We start from the raw sequence: 13,331 nt of genomic DNA on the forward strand, positions 1-13,331 counted from the left end.
CCGCAGCCGAAACCCCCTCCTAGCCCCTCCGGCAGGTAATTCTTATCAGCCACCCCGAACCCCGTGTAAGGAAGGAAGAGGGCTGTGGCAAAACAGAGCTAAAGGCCGAGTCGACCCCTGACCTCCGATGGGGTCCCGCGAGCGTTGCTGCTCGCATTAACCTTTGACACCGGAGCACAGTCGCCCCCTCATCGCACGCAACATGGCGTCGGGCCCCGCGGCATCCGTCGCAGCTTGCATCTCTCTCCATCTTTGTGATTGGTTTCGGTTTTGCTCTCTGCGTAGTGGTCGTTTTATTTCATTCTTTTCTCTTTTCCTTTCTGCAGTCTGCTTCGTCGCGGCACTTACGTGTATACTATAGCGCTCTATCGTTACGCACGCACGCAGGTTTCGTCTGCATCTCTCATGGTCTTTCTTCTTTTTCGTCTGCTTCGTCGAGCTGGCTCTTTTGTTTGCTTCTTCGTCGCGCGATGTCCATGCCCCCGCCATATCGCCATATAGGCGTTGGTATTTTATCATCGTCTGCTGCTTCTTTCATTATCTCCTCCTTCTCCTCGTCTGCTCCGCCGCATGCATGAGTCCCGAGGCGTGGTGATTGGCGTTCCTCATGTGTGTGCGTGCGTATATATACACGTAAGCGCATCGTCTGCTCCCTACCAATAGTGTGCAGCAGCAGACACAGCCATGTTTCTTTTCTTTGTCTTTGTCCAGACGACCGCGTAATTCACGCGGAGAGGAGAGCGAGCGAGAGTGCGGCGGTATTTTTGATATGCCGAGCAGGAGGGCCACTCGCGGCCTCAGCGTCATTATCCCTGCACCGATCTCCGCTAATCGTCGCGCATGCAGCTGTTCATTATGGCATTAGATAGCGCCAGCCAACCATCGTTGTTCGCAGAAGCTAAAGGGGAGGGAGTTGGCCGAGCGGAGGATAGCAGACGACTCTCGTAGGCTGGACCGGAGGACCTTGATCTCCCCGCACCATACTTGGAGGCATAGGGTATACGGCCTCAGCTCGGCGCAACTTTGAGCGAAGCCTCTAGTGGCGCTCAAGCTTTTCTTTTTAAATATAGGGGACCTGGGTTATGACCGAGTCCTCATGTATCGGGTATCTGTGTAGAGATTTCAGAGGAAAAGTGGGTCCAACGTCCTTATTGTCTGCAGAATGCGTAGAATTATGTTGTTCATTATACATTCGGTGTACCGCACGTGCACTTCGCCAAGTGGAGCGAACGTGTTTCTTACGTGCTGAACGTGCCCATGGGCGCCAGCGTGGTATCACCTGCAATCTAATTCAGTGCAATTTTGATAACTTTGGTTGAAAATGCAAAGTACACTCAGAGCCTTCTCTGGGCTCAGTGCCAACAAGGATAGTACAGGGTTCAAAAACAATATGGTTAATCGAAATAACTACATGTGTATACCAGCATATCATTAAACATTAGCAAAACTTCTTACCAGTTCCATACCCTGTCACCAAAATTATTCTACAACAGAGCTCAAAACAGCTCTTTAAACAAAAGCCTATGATCATCTCAGCGCACGAGCTGACTTGTTGTGCACGGTATTCCTTTTTAGTGTAATATTTGTAAAATATTCCATGACTCGCTCCACATATTCAAGTAAACCTGAGTTTCCGTGTAGTGAAGCCACAGAAAACTTCTCACGGCGGGAAAACAATTTCGAGTGGGCGATTTAAACTTATTGTATAGTGCTCAGTACAAATATCACAAACATGTCTTCATGGTTATTCTGCTCTCCAATTTCTTTTCTTTAGTTGTCGCTGGTTTTCAAACATGAAATGTTAAAATAAAGTGTGGTGGTCTATGAGGGGCAAGGAACTGCAGGCACCGCGGGGCCATAGACGTTCCTCTTGTGATTTACTATGAGGTCGAACGTATAAATACACTGCCAGCATTTCCTCCACCTGTGGCCTTGCAGAAGGCTGTAGTACCGCAAAACCAGCAAGTTCTAACAAATTTATATCGATAAGTGCAAGTGTAGATTCCTTACAGGAAGTGCGAATTTCCTTTGTCTCCCTTCGTCCATGTCCGCACGTGCGTCAATCGGTACGAGTCAGTTAAGAATAGCCAGGACGTATTTGTCTGCACAGCAGGAGAAGAGCGCCAGAGAGCGCCTTCACCGTCGCAAATATCTCCGTTCGATCTGCTGAGTGATTAACATAAAGTTGATGTTTCGCTTGAGTGTGAAAGGTTGTCTCACGTTAGCGCCTCGATATATATAACAGCGCGGCCCTCAAATGTCTCGTACCTCACAAAAACACCGCACGCGTTGAGCTCGCGAGGTCCCCCTGGCATCTATACCACCGCTCCGGTCGATCAAACCGGCCTCGTATGTACGTATACACGGCTTGCCACCGAGACCCCGCCCCGGCATCGTGTAAACGCCGGGCCGAAGCCAACGGAACGGGCCAACCATCGCGCCCAGAAGCAGACCAGGATGCGCTGCGCATGCTCCGCGCGGCGTGATCGCGATCGGCGTGCGCGGATGGCGTACCGTACCAGGATCTTCTGGTCACGTTTGCCGCGCGCCGCCGGTCTACCCCCGCGCAAAAAGGTCGCGATAAGGGGCCGGCCCCCGGGCGTACACATTACGCTGCTATGCGCCCGCACAAAGACAACGAAGGCAGCCCCCGAGCTCTTCTATACCCTGTCAACAACAACAACAAAAACAAAGAGGAGAGAAGAGAGAGAGAGAGAACAAAATTTTTTGCCCGGCCACGCCAGGCATACGCGGTGCATATCGGCGCTGACAGAGGCCCCGGCTGTACGAGACGCCTTCTACGACCCTGCGGTGAATACCCGATGGACGGCGCCTCGGGAGGATCGTAATAATGCGCCGCTTGAGACGCTGGCGTCTTGAGAAAATTTCGCGCGGCGGCGTGGAATGTGGATGGCCGCTTCAGCGGCCGGGACGATCGATGCCCACTGGAGCATTGCACTCCGAACAGTGCTGCTAACAACAGTATGCATAGTCGTTAGTTGCTTGAATGTTAGCGTATAAAGGCTTGCAGGAAAAGATGTTAGTCCGGTTATGTGGTTGCAACTGTGGTGGTTGGGCGGTAGGCGTTGATAGGGTTAATCGCGGAAGTCTTGTGCGATAGGCGGGGCATGTGCTGAGGTTTGTTGGGAAGCGTACAAATGCACAAACGAAAAGTGTGTAAGCGAAATCTCTTTATTGCTGGGTATTTTGGATTTAGTTATTCGGTTAAACCACCTGCGAAAGGCAAACTCACCACTGTACGCAAATCCGCTGCCTATTAAACTTATCCGACGTTTATAATGACATGCCCGAACGAGGTAATGTTGGCAACAAAAGATGGTCTCGCCCTCTAGTTGTCACGTGAGGAGAACAAAAGTACAAGTCACACAACATCAAAATAAGAATAGAAACGTCACAAAATTTCATAAGCACGCCAAAAACTAAGCGAGCAAAATGCCACAAAAGACATGGACATGTGTTAGAATATCATAAACCTTCGATGCTACACGATCTTTCTTTCCACTGATCGATGATATTTATTTTCCTCTCCAATTCTCTCCTACCAATTACGGCGTAATGGCGATCGATTACTTATGCTAAGCAGATTTCTGTTGCTGATATCGTTACTGCCAATTTGAACAGGCCTTAACACCAAGCAGGTACGCCGATTGAAAAGACCTGTGCAGGTGCTCGTCGAAAGCCTTGACCATGATTTTGGCAAGAGCGATTACAATTACAATTACAATTACTTTTATTGAATGTCCCGTCAGCATAGCTTTGGCAGAACGTGGCCTCGGGCGGCTGGACATGGCCCTTAAATAGTTATGTATTATAAAGAATGGAATCATTCGAGGACTCCGAGTGCGATGTGAATAAGACGCCAGCACGAGTTAACTTGAGCAAATATTCCTAGGGCAGGTCGCGCAATCGCAAATGTCGAAAAGCCAAAGCTAACGTCAGGCAGTGCCCTCGTACCGGAGAAAACATCAAACGTGCAGTGGACATTCAGTTGCTTTCCCACAGAGGACAGCTGCGGGTGGAGTTGCATGGCTTTGTTGAGGAGCAGAAAACGTCGGTTGTACGCGATTCCATGCGGTAACGGGCTCCCGGCGCAGGCTGCGAGAAGGAAGGAAAGCTGCGGTGTACGAGGGCGGTGCGGGGGTCGTGCCGTGTGAACGCAGACGCACGCTCACGAACGCACGTACAAACGCAAGCACGCGCAAGCACCCACACAAACGCACACGCGCACACGGGAGGGGTGGTGTACCGGGCCGGGGGCAGTCCACCTCTCCGCCGCGCTCGGCTTCGCTTATCGCGAGAAAAGTTCGTCACGATCTGGGTTGTTCCCCCACCGCGCTACTTCGCCCGGGCTAAACCTTGCTTTTCTCTCCTGCCCCTCCACAGGCCAACACACACACACCCTCTCCGCACATACACACACACACACCACACTTCTTTCTGCACCCCTAGCAGCCGTCACTGCTCAGCTCTCTCTCAAGACACCGTGGCGGCGTCAGGTTTAACTGTCTGGCCCGTGCTGTTGTGCGTGAGTGTGTGTGGAAGCGTGTAAAAGAGTGCGTTTTGCCCAGGTTGCCTTTCCGCTGTCCGCCCGTTTTGTTGGGCCGTGTAAGTTGGAAAGTGACAGAAATAAAAAAAAATTGAAGAAAGAAATGAAGGCGCGGGCTTGGGAGGCTATCGGGAGTTTTCTTTTGTGAGTCCGCACCGCAACGCCTTCGGTTTGTTGACGTCGTTCGCAGGTTAGCCATTGCGCCGGGTTGACCACAGCGTCTCTCTTGGAGGTTTAGTTCGATCTTGCGCAAAATCGCATCGCAACCTTACGGTCGGCCTCGTACCGTTCTGCGCGAATTCTGCAATCTGCATCGGGGATGTGCTTTGATCAGAAGGGCCGTGTGCGTCCCCATGTCGCACAAATAATTAGGTACGGAGATACAGAAACTGAACAGCAAATATTTTAACACGAAGAGCGGGTACAACTCGAAAAGAGTGAAACTGTTACTACGGGAAGCTGTTTACGCCATTCTGAGAATAATGTCGAAGCAAACGAAAGAAAGAAGGAAAGAAATTAAGAAAGAAAGAAAGAAAGAAAGAAAGAAAGAAAGAAAGAAAGAAAGAAAGAAAGAAAGAAAGGAAGAAAGAAAAGAAAATGAAGGAAGTATATAATTTACCGGCCCTGAAACGAAGAATGCAAATCCCGAACGCTCGGAACGCACTTTCGTTCTCCCGAACGTCCGGGACGACGGCCAACGAGAGCTGTACAGGAGGCTCACCGAGACTCCCCCTGAACGTCGGGCATCTGTCGCGTGACCACTGCGTGCCAGAGAAGATCACAAAGGCGCCGCCGCCTTCAAACACTGCGGTCACCTTCGCCGGTCACCGGGAACGCAGCGGCCACAGCCCCCCCCCCCCCCCCCCCCCCCCCCCATCGGCGTCCCCTCCAACCTCCTGCACCTTAGAGCGTCCGCAGTAATGCGACCCACGCTCTGGGACAGGTCATCCCGGCGCTGGTGTCGCTCTTCCTTTTACGCCTCGTAAAAAACGATCCCGACCCAGCAACGATCGCCCCGTGCGTCCGGCAACGGCTCGCGGACATCAACGCCACGCGGCAACGGAGAACTGCTTCGAGTGCGCCGGGAGAGTGCGATGGGGGTTGTTGCGTGTACAGTGCCACCATAAGCACGCAAGCTGATGACCGTGCCGAGCTGCGGGCCCTCTTGCACGCGTGCTATAGTGACCGGCGAAGGTGCTTAAGTCGTCGATAGCACCCCTGACGTCCCATTCCACCTCTCGCCTCCTTCCTTTCGAGAGGTTGCGCAGTATACATTGTCGCCTCCCCGCAGTTTTAATGCGAGCTCGCGGGTATCGCAGAAAAAAAAAGCGAAAGGAGGTTGCCCGCCTGTTCGTTCCGGCGCTTGCGGTGGGACCGACTATACGGGCGCTGTGCCTTCGTGCATAAAGAAAGAAACGCAAACCGAAATGAATAAACGAATACCGGACATTGCCAAAGAAAGAAAGAAAAAGAGAGTACTTTCTTTCCTCCTCGCTGAGCCACGTCATTGCTTGGCGATGTCGTGTTGCCTTCCCTCGTGGTCAGTGTGGACGAGTTATGGTAGGAAAAAGAAAAATAGATGAATAATAACCAGAAGAAGACGTCTTCATGCTGGTCATAATAGACGCTGTAAGCTCACTCTCTGAGTTTAGACTGAGCTGTTCGAATAAAACAAAAGGAAAACAAAATGGACTGCAGTCCTTCGATGTCAGACCAACTAAAAAGAAAAAGAGAAAAGGAAGATGAAGAAAATTAAAAGAAATAAAACGAGTGGTTTACATGCATATGTGGTAATTGGCTATAGATGATGCTTTCCTCATCTCAATTCAAATGCCTTCATTTCACTTCACCTGCATCGCATCTACGTAGATCAATTCTCGTTCAATGCACGCTGTGGTCCCAGTTTGTTCGCTTTCTTCTTCACGCTCGGTATCCTTAGCTGCCAACTTCTTCGCTTCTGACTCCTTGTTCTGCTTGTTCATTCGCGCACTTACCCAGTTCTGTGCAATTGTCCAAGAATATTCACATACCCTGTTCACAAGGAAACAAGAATTCACGATCGCCAGTGAGCCTCTTGAGTATATGCAGCAGTACGTTTGTCTAGGTTAATTACTCACAGCGGGGCCCTGATCACGAGACTGATACTTACGGAAGAATGCAATATGGGTTAGAGAGCATACGGCAGGCATTACCAGTGTGATTTAAAAAACAAATCGTACAATCAATTCATTCTACTGGTACTAGCATATGTGGCAGAAACTTGGAGGTTAAAAAAGAAGCTGGAGAACAAGTCAAAGAGTGTGCGAATAGCGGTGGAACGAAAAACTTTATTCGTAACGTTAATAGACAAGAATAGGGCGGCGTGTATTAAAGAGCAAACGGGGATAGCCGATATTCTAATTGGCATTAGGAGAAAGAAAAATGTAACTGGGCAGGTTATGTATAGCGTAGGGCAGTTAACCAGTGGAAGATCAGAGTAGCTGCAGAATGGGCGCCAAGGGAAGGGAAGCGCAGTCGAAGACGGCAGAAAAATAGCTGTGTTGATGAAACTAGGAAATCTGCAGGTGCAAGGTTGGAATCAGCTAGCGCAAGGCAAGGGCACTTGGAGATCGCTGCGAGAGACCTTCTTCCAGCAGGGGACATAAATATAGCCTGAGATGCTGATAATGATTGGCACACCCAGAAACATCATGCGAAGTGGGACATACCCAGTGAGCGCAGTTGTCTATTCAGACGCATACCCAGTGTCGTATGTCCATTTGCACATACCCAGTGACCCAAGATGTCTGCGAGGGCACATACTCAGTGCCACGTGACTGGTGGCCCAAACTGTTGCACACTCGGCAAGACACATCATGCAGATAGCACACACCATGTTTGGAGAAAGTGGCAAAGGAAGCTCTCCTTTAATACAAACCGGCTTGCATTATCGTCGGGTTGGGGTGCATACAAGGTCGTTCGTTCTAGCGCTGTTTTCGAGGCTGCAGAGTTTTAGGAGCGTTTAATTGCCGGTTTGTCTTGCAGGAAGGGACGTACGCCATTCAGCATTGTTTGTTTCAATACTCTACAGTGGTAGGTGATATGAATGAAGTGTGCAGAACGGGTTCAAATTTCTTATTTATTTGAAGTTAATCGACTAACAGGCATGACTATTGTGCGAGAGTTACATCGTAGTAAATAAGTTCTAATGCCTACAGAATACGAAGGTATATATATATATGTAAAAAATGGAGAAGGGCAATAGATATAACTGGTCAGTGATATATTTATCAATTGAGAGACTGACTACTTGACTGACTGAGTAAGTTTAGCGTCCCAATTCGACGGAAGAGTTAAAAGGGCGCCGTAATTGATCGCTGCAGATAGATTGTAACACGGGGATTGCAAATGCCGCCACAAGTGTACTAACTACCATTTGCTTCCAGCAATTTGACGCCTACCTACTCGCAGCAGGTACGGATAGCTTTAGTGCAGTATTGAGAATGAAAAGCAAATAGAAAATTTTTCATTTTTCTCAGGCTCTTCTCAGCATCGCTCAGAATCATCTTGAAATTCGTTACGCTGTCAAAATTCCTGTTACAAAGTGGCAAAGTGAGCACGGACGCCAATGTAAGCATCATGGTCCCAAAAATGGTAATTGCATGTCCTTTTGCTTCAAGGCGTCATCAGTAATACCAAGTACCCGTATCGGCAGGACAAAGTTGTGACACATTGACCAGCAGTCGCAGTACCCCGAAAATGTGGTGTATTACAGTCACGACTTTAGATTTCCCGCAAGCGTAAAAAAAAGTCGCACTTCCCCGCACGTCCGCGCGGCATTGCGGCGGTGCGCCATCTCTGCATACCAGCGGCGCTACCAGCATTTTCGCCGGGGCGTCTTATCTCACGTGCCGATCGAGATCCGGTTCTCGGCGTTCTGCTCGGCGCGCACTCTCTCTTTTCTTTTTCTATGACGGACGACCTGGCGGCACGCGACGACAACTCGAGGCGTCGCTGTCGTGGCCTGCGCGGCGCGAGCACGCCACCGGCGGCGAGCGTTCTCGTTCGTGACTCACGCGACACGTTAAAGAGAGACGCCCGCACGAGCTGCGGGTTGGCAGAATCAAGCGGCTTTGCTTTCTTTAGATCGATATCGTCGTCATCATTTCTCCTGGGGAAAGGAACGCTCGCTTCTTGTTACGTGCGGGGACATTTCCGCGCACATGCCAACTTTAATTACGGCTGTCTCACTCACTCACTCACTCACTCACTCACTCACTCACTCACTCACTCACTCACTCACTCACTCACTCACTCACTCACTCACTCACTCACTCACTCACTCAATCAATCAATCAATCAATCAATCAATCAATCAATCAATCAATCAATCAATCAATCAATCAATCAATCAATCAATCAATCAATCAATCAAATATTAAAACAATAGGCTACTCAAGCAACTAACCAATCAATGAACTAATCAGGTAATCAGTCATTCCTTAAAGATAGAACTGTAGTGAGTGCAAAAGTTGTATGCGTTCCCTCCCAGTCGCCAAGATTACGACTACCTTTCCTTGTCTTGAAAAGTATACCTTTGGCGAGCCTGTATTGTCAGACACGTTCTCACGGCCTGCAGGCATGTTTAGTATAAACGCATCTTACTTATAATGCAATCTAAAGGAAAACAAACGTGCTTCAGGAGTGTCGGCTATCGTTCGAATTGACTCGCGGTTGCAACCTTTGAGAGTCCTTATATATAGAGAGCGAACGATGGCACACAAGCGAACACAGAACAAGTTTCACTGACTTCGAACGTATACTTACATCGCACGCTGCGGCTTACAGAAAGCACGTTCTTTTTAGTCATCGCGCACCAACAGAAGCCGGTGAGCCAGGCGTTTTACTTATTTTGATGTTTACGACAGGTCATGGGTTCTTAGATAAGATGATGATGGTGACATGTCTTTAGATTGACAGAAACCTGAGCAAATTGTGGATACTCATGGGATTCATGAAATGGCCTTAATTTGATTGCACAAATAATTGTCATGCCTAAGCTGTTATATTCCTCCAGTGCCCGCACGTGTCCGTGGTGGCCGCGTTCACGCCGCCTTCCTCCTTTTCCCCGCCATTGTGATACCTTGCAGTTAACAGTCGACGTTAGTGTTCTTCTGCTCGTTCTTATAGCGTCCATACCTCCATTTGTGGAGAGTTTGTTTTGTCCTACCTCGACTGGCGTAACAAAGTCGTGCAATAGACAAATATCTCGACGAGTTTCACTTTGGTCACCAGATTGCTATGGCGCCGGTAGGGTAGGCTTTAGCAGACTGTAGGGCAAGCACGTTTTTAAGCTTCAAGCAGTTGTTTTCGAAACGGAAGCTTTTCTTTGTTAACCTCTCCGGTTTTCGTGACCGTGGGTGCTGCGGCCTGGCTGTTCTCTAGCTAAATATGGCAACCAATCAAAGCGAAGAACGCGCGCTGCGCGCGCCGCTTGGTTCCTTGCAACACCACCAGATGGCGTTCGGTTCCACGCATCCAGAATCGCTTGGTTTAAAGTAGAGGGAAGCGTCAACCGGTCAGTAGTCGATATAAGCAAGATACTTTTAGAGTATTGGTGGTAAGAAATCATGGAAGAGATTGATACGACCGGATGGTCTGCAGTCGTAGCTAGCGGTACAAAGCAGATATTGAAGGAAAACAAGAAAAAAGATAAAGCAGATGTATGCAAAAATGCTACTTAAAAAAACATGTATAGCATACGTGATTAAATCGAGCAGGCTAGATGACTATTTGTCACCGCCCCATTTCAAAGCGGATTCCATCATATAATCATCACCGCTGCAGTGGTGGCGCCCGCCTTGCGGGGCCCCGCACGGAAAAGAAAAGAGCCAGCAAGCTCTCCTTTACCTCTCTGTAATGCCTCAATAGAGCCTTCGTGCAAATTTGGGCAGACATCGAATAAAAACAAACTCGTGTTTTGACTCTTTATGCACTTACACGAAGCTTGACTGTATATCGATTCCAACTAGTTGCATTTTTTAAAATTTCCTTTCACTTCCTAAACGGGATCGACCGGGCTACAAATTAATATGAAAGAGCCCGTTGGTAAGAACGAAAGACGTTATACAACGGGAATATGGTTCAGGAGACACCTGCGCTTGCAATTCCGTGGCGAAATCCGCAATACAGCCAGCATTCGCGTTCTCTTCAAACTTGTGCTGAATACATGCACAGTAGGAAAAGTGATTTGCGCTACTGGCGTTAGGACACCGGCAGGCTATAAGCCCCCCTGCGCCATGAACGACGTGATATCAGTTGCGCAAGCATTCATTCATTTACCTAGAATTAGCGGAACGACCTTCGTTGTTTCCTCGGTCCGCGGTCTGTAGAGATTGCGTATCTGCCCAGTACAGGAGAATCCCCTACGGAGAAGACGTGAATGCGGATTTATATACTAAAGGTCAGCTAGAATGTTTGTCGGAGATCTGTCGACGACTAGAGAGATCCTGCTCAGGAGCATTCCTATGCGAATATGGTGACGTATAAACGCCATTATATTTTCTCGTTATTATAGAATAACAGGGAAATCCCCGCGTTGGGTACAACCACTCACTCGAGGCTCTGCTGCAAGCCCGGTAAAGAACAAATGCGAGACAAACGGAGAAATGAACAGCGAAGGTCTGAACGAGCTAATTGTCTCGCAAGTTTTTTCCTCCGCCCGCAAACGAGAACACCAGGATATTTCGCAACCATTCAGCCTGGCAATGGCCCTACGCTCACTACGGAGAGTGTATACATGCGTGAAAGAGCGAAACAGAGCGAAACCCGGACAAGAGGCTGTTGTTTCCTCATTTAGGCACGTCCCAGAAAATGCGCGGGGAGTTCACACCCGCCAAATATGTTCTCAGCACTCGAATGCACTCTCGCACAGACCTAGCAACTCCCTACGTTCGTTCGGAGCGCCGACACTCAATACACACGTAGACGAGCGTTAAAGAAATAGAAAAAAAAATGTATCGAGCGGAGTGGGGGGGGGGGGGGCACGCCCCGGAACCGCAGGCCAAACAACGGTCAACGCGCGCGCGGCGCAGCAGCTCACCGCATAACTCGCACCTTATAAGCAAACCCGCCCGTCCCGCCCGTTCGGCCGCTATACTTCGAGCGCGCGTTCGTTGAGGAAGCCGTTTCGTCGGTGACTAATTCCTCTCCTTCCCGAAGTCCGGTTGTGCGGCTCCCGTAGACAACAGCAACTCGGGCAGAGCGCGCTCGTGCGTCTGTCCGTGCCGGAACTCATTTAGAGCTCGCGCGTCGGCGATGGAGGCGCGTATATAGTGAGAGCCGCTTTACACGGGTCGCTTGCCGGAACGGCAGCGAATTTAGAAACCGATAATAACTGCGCGCGCTTGAGTAGTCACGTGCAGGCCCCGCTGCTGCTGCAGCGGGAGCAGGCTACGTTCATGCATGAGCTGCACAGCTTTCGCTGCACTTTTTTGTGACTTTTTGATCGTGGCGATCAGGCGAAACAAGGAGGAGGCGAACGCGAGGTGTTTGAGATGGATGAATGCTCGTCGTTATAAACGAGCCGCGCATATCCTTTTCTTTACCCCACGTATTTTGCTTTCTTTTCTTTTTTTTGTTCTTCGTTAGCCGTGGCAATTTTTCCATGGCTCGATTCTTTCTCGAGTGGCGATAGCGATCGCTGACTGAGGCCGATCGCTTTTCGATGAGCGCGAGCCGTATCCAACGCATGTTTGTAGTGGAAAGAGAGATTGCTTTCGTACCACGGAGTATCGTTGCTTTGCGATCGGAAGGCATAGGTTTCTGTTTATAAATAGCGCCAGATTGCGTTGGCGCATTCGTCTCTCCAAAACATTAGCAGATGCTCTTTTTTTTTAATTCGAGAATTTCGCAGCCCCAACTTAAACGCACTTCGTCTTGGAACGAAACCGACACAACCATTTTCCCAAAGAAAAAAGAAAGAAAGAGAAGAAACAAAAGAACACCTTAGATCATGTTTCATAGGCTTCGTGTTGCGAAAGGTCGTCTCTCGGAGTGCACTTTCTACTAACGCAGTATACTTGATTAATTTTGATGATGAGCACTGATTGAACAAGCAAACATTCCGAACTCGCGTGATAAATGCTCTATCGAAATTTCGACAATATTTTGCCCAGAGACATCTTTTTTTTTGCGTGAGATCTTTGCCGGACACATATGCGAGTATGAATCCTGAAGTATCTGGAGTAGTTCTTGCATATCATCGAGTTATCGTGTCAAGCAGAAGATATCGCGTTTAATCATTTTTTTTTGTCTGTGTTTTCTCCCACGCAGGCAATGAGCGGCTTCCTGATGATGATGACGCAGAACGGCAAGCTGCTCTATATCTCGGACAACGCCGCTGAGTACCTTGGTCACTCTATGGTGAGTTGACTGCTGATAACTCTATACTTGGAAAGGTGCCTGAGGTACAAACAGTTTTCACTTCCTCCTACAAGTTTCTGAGAGACGATAGAGGAACTTTAATGTTCTTTCTTTTTAGAGTATACTGTGATCAGAAATCACAGGCAAAGTTGTTTTCAACACTGAGCACTTATGCTAAGAGCGCTCGCATGTTAAACTCAGAACATTAATTTCCCAGACAGCCCTGTCGTATCGCAGATAATTACGTTTTCGAATACCCTTGTGCAGTAAGCAAAAAAAAAGAAAGAAATCAAGAAAGAGAGAAAAACATGGAAATTTACATACCCCAAAGTACCGCTGGCCTGACTCTGTGCGTATGGTT

The 13,331-nt window shown here is 48.9% G+C and overlaps 1 protein-coding gene across 5 annotated transcripts in view; it reads left to right on the top strand.

The window, feature by feature from the left end:
• The window catches only part of LOC135899107 (neuronal PAS domain-containing protein 4-like), a 160,192-nt gene that overhangs the window by 108,385 nt on the left and 38,476 nt on the right, over positions 1-13,331 (top strand). For all 5 annotated transcript variants that reach the window (XM_065428384.1, XM_065428385.1, XM_065428388.1 and 2 more), the window contains exon 4: positions 12,881-12,970. In XM_065428384.1, coding sequence (XP_065284456.1) covers positions 12,881-12,970 — 90 coding nt within the window. The remainder of the gene's footprint in view (positions 1-12,880; positions 12,971-13,331) is intronic.

The sequence above is a fragment of the Dermacentor albipictus genome, chromosome 7, assembly GCF_038994185.2.
Source record: "Dermacentor albipictus isolate Rhodes 1998 colony chromosome 7, USDA_Dalb.pri_finalv2, whole genome shotgun sequence".
In the NCBI taxonomy this organism is placed as follows: domain Eukaryota; kingdom Metazoa; phylum Arthropoda; class Arachnida; order Ixodida; family Ixodidae; genus Dermacentor; species Dermacentor albipictus.